Below are 8375 nucleotides of genomic sequence, written 5' to 3'. Positions count from 1 at the left end.
GTATTACACATATTACCTAACTCTTATCTATTCACACTATAGAATAATGTCTTGTTTGACTAACTCTTATTTATTCACACTATAGAATAATGTCTTGTTTGACCTAAAAATAAGAGTTAGTCAAACAAGACATTATTCTATAGTGTGAATAAATAAGAGTTAGTCAAACAAGACATTATTCTATAGTGTGAATAAATAAGAGTTAGTCAAACAAGACATTATTCTACAGTGTGAATAGATAAGTGTTATGTCAAACAAGGCATTATTCTATAGTGTGAATAGATAAGAGTTAGGTCAAACAAGACATTATTCTATAGTGTGAATAAATAAGAGTTAGTCAAACAAGACATTATTCTATAGTGTGAATAGATAAGAGGTGTTTCATTAGGGTTATGAAATCAATTTAACTTAGGTTTAATGTGTTTCATTAGGGTTATGAAATTAATTTAACTTAGGTTTAAAGTGTTTGAATATGGAAAGAAAACTTAAATCACTATATAGTTAAATATGAAAAAGTTTTCTGTATAATTTTTTTTAATTAATAAATTATTCAAATAGTTTGTGCGTCACCCTTATTTATTCGGTAACCTGTTTGATGTATCCAAATCTTTTATGCCGTTAAGGATCATTAAACTTCAGTCTTTTGAAATGTATGAATTGATATTCAGCCATACTCCATTTTCGATATAAGGGCAAAAGCTATGAGTGGACAGGTGACCTCCCGAAGCCAGCACTGACCATCTTACTTCAACATGCCATTCAAGGAAACGTAACTGAATTTCAGCAAGTTCTGTGGTATGTAGTCTCTATAACAACCATATATTGTTACAAGTTCTGTGGTATATAGTCTCTATAACAACCATATATTGTTACAAGTTCTGTGGTATGTAGTCTCTATAACAACCATATATTGTTACAAGTTCTGTGGTATGTAGTCTCTATAACAACCATATATTGTTACAAGTTCTGTGGTATGTAATCACTATAACAACCATATCTTGTTACACGTTTTGTGGTATGTAGTCTCTATAACAACCATATATTGTTACAAGTTCTGTGGTATGTAGTCTCTATAACAACCATATATTGTTACAAGTTCTGTGGTATGTAATCTCTATAACAACCATATCTTGTTACAAGTTCTGGGGTATGTAGTCTCTATAACAACCATATATTGTTACAAGTTCTGTGATATGTAGCTCTAACCACGAGCTTGCATTGTTACAAGTTCTGTGGTATGTAGCTCTAACCACGAGCTTGCATTGTTACATACTAGCAGAGACCAGCAAAACATTGGGAATAAATAAGAGTTAGTCAAACAAGGCATTATTCTATAGTGTGAATAGATAAGAGTTAGTCAAACAAGACATTATTCTATAGTGTGAATAGATAAGAGTTAGGTCAAACAAGACATTATTCTATAGTGTGAATAGATAAGAATTAGGTCAAACAAGACATTATTCTATAGTGTGAATAGATAAGAGTTAGTCAAACAAGACATTATTCTATAGTGTGAATAGATAAGAGTTAGGTCAAACAAGGCATTATTCTATAGTGTGAATATTAAACCTAAGTTAAATAGATTCCATAACCCTAATGAAACACATTAAACCTAAGTTATATAGAACAAGTTTTCTGTTATAAGATCTTTATAAGTAGAAACTTTTAACTAATTAACTATATTACTTGCCACGTTGTTTTCGAGTTTCACTCTAAGTATATTGCTTACTCTAATCTGAAGTTATTATCTTTATAAACTGACTGACTTCCACGGACACTAATATATATTGCACGGACGAGAACTGAAGCAATTAATTTACTTTCCCGGGAAATAGGGACTATTTTCTGTTATTCTTATCACAATTCTTCTTGCTCATCTGCTTAAGTGATCGAATCCTTAATAACCTCACTTAAACTTTTAAAAATATTAGGTTTTAGATAAACATACAATTTTTCTATGCACCTACATAAATGAAGGGCCCAGCATGGCCAGGTGGTTAGGGCGCTTGAATCGCAATATGAGGGTCGCGGGTTCGAATCCCCGTCCCACCAAATATGCTCGCCCTTTCAGCCGTGGGGGCGTTATAATTCTACGGTCAATCCCACTATTCGTTGGTAAAATGCCCCCCCCCCAGTAGCACAGCGATATGTCTGCGGACTTACAACGCTAGAATCCGGGTTTCGATACCCGTGGTGCGCAGAGCACAGATAGCCCATTGTGTTGCTTTGTGCTTAACTTCAAACAAACAAATCGTTGGTAAAAGAGTGGCCAAAGAGTTGGCGGTGGATGGTGATGACTAGCTTCCTTCCCTCTAATCTTTCACTGCTAAATTAGAGACGGTTAGCGGTGAAAGCCCTCGGGTAGCTTTGCGCTAAATTCAAAAACAAACAAAGAAAAATGAATATACAAAAAATCATTTTTATTTAAACAGTACTGCAAACTGAGCTTCTAAATTAGATAAAATCACTTTAGTTTTAAGATTAATTTTTATTTTGGGAGCTTGTTCTATTATGATATAAGCTAAACATTTATAACTAAAATAAAACGGAATGCTTATATTTCACAGAATAATAACTGTGTGCTAAGTAGACCGGATAAAACCGTCATACAGCTCATTAACGATTAGATATAGCAGTCGTGCACTTAAAAATAAAACAGAAGTTGTTTTTTTTATTACAGGGACCACGACGACGAGTCATCTGTCTTTGACGCTGCACGCAAATTGAACGAAGTGTCGGGATTTAAAGGTCTCGGAAGGTGTGTTTTTGAAGACAGCCAATAATATTCATGTCATTGGTCGAACTTTAACATAATTATTACATTACTCCTCCTGCTACCTATATTATCAGGGTGTACGTGTGAGGTTGAACCTATTGTTGATCTGAGATTACGTGTGAGGTTGAACCTATTGTTGATCTGAGATTACGTGTGAGATTAACCTTATTGTTGATCTGAGATTACGTGTGAGATTAACCTTATTGTTGGTATGTCTTGTTAATACACGAGTCAGCTTACATACATAAATACATCCTACCTGGTCATCTGTTTTGTCCTTGACTGGCCGTTTTTCTGGGTTGAAGTTCGACAACAATATAAAGTTGGAATGACAAGTAACAAGTAGCAACTAGTGACAGTAACAAGAACACAGGTGAGTAACAAGTAGCAACTAGTGACAGTAACAAGAACACAGGTGAGTAACAAGTTGCAACTAGTGACAGTAACAAGTTGCAACTAGTGACAATAACAAGAACACAGGTGAGTAACAAGTTGCAACTAGTGACAATAACAAGAACACAGGTGACTAACAAGTTGCAACTAGCGACAGTAACAAAAACACAGGTGAGTAACAAGTTGCAACTAGCGACAGTAACAAAAACACAGGTGAGTAACAAGTTGCAACTAGTAACAAGTATAAAGATGAGTAACAAGAAGCAACTAGTAACAATAACAAGAACAAAGGTGAGTAACAAGTAGCAACTAGTAACAGTAACAAGAACAAAGGTGAGTAAATATTAATAGTAACAAGTAGTAATTAGTGACAGTAGCAAGAACAAAGATGAGTAACAAGTAGTAACTAGTGACAGTAGCAAGTAGCAGCTAGTGACAGTAACAAGTAGCAACTAGTGACAATAACAAAAACACAATTGAGTAACAAGTAGCAACTAGTGACAGTAACAAGAACACAGTTGAGTAACAAGTATAAAGGTGAGTAACAAGTAGCAACTAGTAACAGTAACAACAACAAAGGTGAGTAAATGTTAATAGTAACAAGTATAAAGGTGAGTAACAAGTAGCAACTAGTAACAGTAAAAACAACAAAGGTGAGTAAATATTAATAGTAACAAGTAGTAATCAGTGACAGTAGCAAGAACAAAGATGAGTAACAGATAGACTAGTGACAATAACAAGAACACAGTTGAGTAACAAGTAGTAACTAGTGACAACAACAAGAACAAACTTTGTGAATAAATCAGTAACGCTTGCTAGAGCTAATATTAAATACAAATGATAGAATGTTAGATTGTATTAAAACTTCCTTCAGTTGTTTAATCATGGGTAAGAAAAGGACTTTATCACTGGTATTAAACTTTATAATATTCACTTGCTTCTATTTAACATAAAATAAATTGATCATTCAAGTCAAAGTTTTATAATCTGTCGTTTTATGAACCGTTAAGATACGCATTGGTACCGAACAGAGTATATAAGTTATATGAGTTTCTTATATTAACCCTTTATATCTTGCAAGGGAGACAATTTGACAAGATGATTCAGAGGATTAAAATTCTAAGGGCACTGACTTTTATTTTTGTATGAGAGAGTTGGTAGGCACATAACCTATTGTTAGTAGCCTACTAACTTAGCTGTGTTGAAAATTTTAGTTTTAACAATACTGATAATTGGTTAAACCGTTACAACATTATGATCACTTGAGAACAGACAGTGGACTTAAGATGGATTTATTTTTTAACTAAAGAAACAGGAGTATAAAGAACGAGAGAGAGAGTAATGTGTAAGTAATGGCGTTTTTATTTTATTTCTTTCTATAGATACTTCAAACAGATTTACCAATCAGCCAGAAGTGAAGAAAACAAAGATGATTTTTTAGGCTGCATCACGATACCAATAGAGGTTGGTAAAACGTTCGACATCATTTTTTTTTTTTGACTGGGTTTGGAATGAACAGTACTAAAACTCTGAAAGATGGTTAGTGTTTGCCCTACAGTCAAAAACAGCCACCATTTTCTACTGAGTGCAAATACAATATGTAGCAGACTGTGAATCTCCACGTGCTAATAAAAAATATTCAGTTTAAAAGTCATTATGAATACTCTACCTAAACAACCTATCAAACATTGTACTTTGGTTTCGTAGACCGGAGTTTTAATTAAGTGTTATAGATTTTTAAACAAGCAACTTTTATCAAATTTATCTAAACGAAAGGCCACAAAATCCTATTATTTTCACTCTTTCTATCAGGCTCTACCGAATTTTTGCTTCTAATACCTATAGAACAGTGGCCTCCAATAAGTCGCTCGCGAGTCACATCAAGCCCTTATTCGTGGCCCATACTATGATCATACATTGCAAAAGTAACCAAAACTGTATTTGGAGGTGTCGTATCCCCCAAATAAGTCAAACTCGACCTTTGTTTTAATGGTCGTCATCCGAAGAGGCCTAATGTGTGAAATAATTTGGAAATACTACTATTTATTTTTTGTCACCAATAATTTATAGCTAATATTATTGTTGTTTGTTATTAAGCACAAAGCTACACGAAGGGCTATCTGTGCTCTGCCCACCACGGGTATCGAAACCCGGTTATCGTGTATTTATATTGATTAGCTTATTCTAACGTCGGTCGTCTGTTGATTGTTTTTTGTTTTTTTTTTAATATTCGCTGACATCATATAGTACTGGGCGCGGCCTAGAGGTTTAGCATGACGAACTTTGAATCCAAGGATTTAATGCTCGCAACCCATCGCCGCGAAATCGCGCTCATACTCTGGAGCCGTGGGTGCGTTATAATAGTTATAGTCAAATCCCACTGACATCACATACTTATCGTTTTTAGTTCATACTGACACATTATATGTATTGTTTTTCAATATTTTATATTGACATTATATATTTGTTAGTTTGAGTTTGTCCTAACATCATATATTTATAAAAGCATCTTTATATCTTCGTTATTCTGCCTATCTTTATGTCTTATGCAAATTGCAATTAGACTAAAGTTTCGAAATTAAGTACTTAATAAACCCTTAGTTTGAGTAATGGGCTATCTGATTTCCAATATAATAAACATTAGACTCATCAAGAATAGTTCTGTTCCCACACCCCCGCCGTTTATTTCAAAAAATAGAGTTTCGAAACCCGTGGCGGCCAGAGCACACACGGATAGCCTGTTGTGTAGCTTTGCGCTCAACAGCAAATAAACGAACAAATATTTAGTTATTTCTTTTATTACAAAGCTTCTAGAGAACGTTTTCAGTTATTAGTCTGATAACTACATAAACAAAAGAGAGTCGAATTTAACTGAACCCTCTTAATAACTATAAGTTTACTCTAGCCCTGTAGTGTATAGATAAAATAAGTTCTTTATGAGAGATACATTTTGTTAACATATAGATATTATGTTAATATTTGGAGTTTTCTGGTTAGGAGATTCCTTCGAACGGTTTGGATAAGTTCTATCCTCTTCAAGGACGGACAGCTCGTTCGACAATTCAGGGACAGATTAGACTTAAGCTGAGTTTAGGAACAAGGGGAGATAAAGATACAACCACTGCTGAGGATAACTGGAAAGATATCTTGGAACATCAACAGCTGCTGTGGCTGTTCATAGAACACGAACTGAAAAATCATGAGGTTTGTGGACAACCCAAAAAGTTAGTAGTTTAATACCCGAGTTTACCGTATTTGTTTTGGTTATTAATAATTTTATTTATGTTCCATTTTAATTCTACGAACAAGAAGTTTCAATATCACTGTCAAAAAAACAAATCAATAGTTAGTGTAATCTAATAATATGTGTAGGAATGCGTATAACATTGTAGGGTATTACAGTACTGTTGGGATCGCTTTTGTGAATAGAATACGCTAATAACTTTGTTTAAATCTCACGATTAATATACTCAGAGGAACTTTATAATTATAACAATTCAACAAGAAAATTAAAGAATTGTAAGCTATATATTTGATAACTAGATGGAGCTGCAGGTTTTTGATGATGTAATGTGGCCTTAAGTCTTGTTCCAGCACTTTCGAACGTAGATTATAGATTCGTTTCATGAAAATTATCAAATCATTAGTTAGCAAATAAATAGATATATAGCTTACAAAATAGACTAAATGTCAGTGTTTGATAATACAATCAGCGTATCTAGATAAGAAAATTATCTTTGTTTAAAATACTATGTATACCCGTTTCTATACTAACACTATCTTTAATAAGTTTACTAAATGATGACCGGTATGTTGTTCAATTAGTAACTTGTGTAAACATATAAAAATCTCTATATGCTAACCCTAGCGATAAAAACTAGTTGGAAATGATTAACAATTATTTTATTTGTGACAAATATATAACTGTAATAAACTTTAGCAGCTTGTAAACGGCGTACACATCACAACGACTACTGTTGTAACAAACGACTTACATAACTGTGTTTGTTGTATCCCAGCCAACCTGAAGAGCTCTGGATTGAGCAAAGCGAGTCGTCTGCAATGGATGTGACTTGTTTAGTCTTGAAGATAAAAGTATTTTGTTATTCTCATGTCGCCATCACTATTAAAATAATTTCATTTCCCAGAATTTCTGTTTTATTCTCGTTTTGTTATCTTACTAATATTATCATCATTAACTGTTTCATTATAGTTATGAAATAATTATAGTATTTTGGCACTTGTGTATAAAGTTAAAATCATAAATAATATTCAACGTTAAAACTGGTACACAATTAAAAACATTTTATTTAGGCCTATCTATAGCCTTCAAAAAGTTGAGGACTCTACATGTTTCGACGTTACAACGTCATCCTCAGGCCATAGATAGGCCTAAATAAAATGTTTCTAATTGTGTACCAGTTTAATGTTGAATACTATTTAGATTTTAATGTAAAGTTTAGTTGTTACCCACTAACATTATGATCTGAACAAATTGTATAGTAGTGTTACTTTGTAAAATAAGTATGTTTGTATTAAATATTGGTAACTTGTACGTGTAAAAATATTTATTGTAGTAATAAAGGTAATTATTGAAGTTCCTGTGGAGATAAGTTGTGATATGACTTACAAAATTTGTAAGATACGAAATACAAATCCTTCACACTAATATTTAAATCCATGCTGTATAAATGACAACTGCGTGAACTGCTTCACAAAACTATATTTGAAGTAGTGTTGTAGTTATATTGTTTGTTTTTTCAAGATTTTTGTATTGGTTTTAAATATATGTAATAGTTGTTTTGGTTTGTTAATTAGTTACCTTTCCAAAAGTGTTACATAAAATCCATTAAAACATTAACAAGCTATTCAACGTTTCATTCAATATGTTGTTTAATATATATATTTTTTAATTGTTAGATGTGTTTCTAATCGTGTTAGGCCTGGCCTGATGGACAGCATGCCCAGACTTTTAACCCAAGATTCATGGTATGTGTTTCGTTGCCATAAAAATTATCCCCTCACTTTGGGAACATGAGTGCATTATAAGAGTGGCATTCAAATCCCGCTATTCGATCAGACAAGAGTACCCCAATAGTTGGCAATGAGTGTTGTTGTTAATTAACTGCCTTGCACTTAGTCCATTGGCATAGATAGCCTTTGGGTAACTTTACATGAAACAGTATTACTAATTTTTTAGATCATG

General features: G+C 33.1%; 1 protein-coding gene across 1 annotated transcript in view; it reads left to right on the top strand.

Annotated features, from left to right (window-relative positions):
• The window catches only part of LOC111083910 (BAI1-associated protein 3-like), a gene marked incomplete at both ends in the record, with an annotated part of 10711 nt that extends 2553 nt beyond the window's left edge, over positions 1–8158 (top strand). The window contains 4 exons of the mRNA XM_022380644.1: positions 2681–2758; positions 4552–4633; positions 6167–6393; positions 8090–8158. Coding sequence (XP_022236352.1) covers positions 2681–2758; positions 4552–4633; positions 6167–6393; positions 8090–8158 — 456 coding nt within the window. The remainder of the gene's footprint in view (positions 1–2680; positions 2759–4551; positions 4634–6166; positions 6394–8089) is intronic.
• Between the last annotated feature and the right edge of the window lie 217 nt (positions 8159–8375).

Source organism: Limulus polyphemus, unplaced genomic scaffold, assembly GCF_000517525.1.
Source record: "Limulus polyphemus unplaced genomic scaffold, Limulus_polyphemus-2.1.2 Scaffold12045, whole genome shotgun sequence".
In the NCBI taxonomy this organism is placed as follows: domain Eukaryota; kingdom Metazoa; phylum Arthropoda; class Merostomata; order Xiphosura; family Limulidae; genus Limulus; species Limulus polyphemus.
The sequence above is the reverse complement of the archived record's forward strand: the minus strand, read 5'-3'. Positions and strand labels throughout refer to the sequence as shown.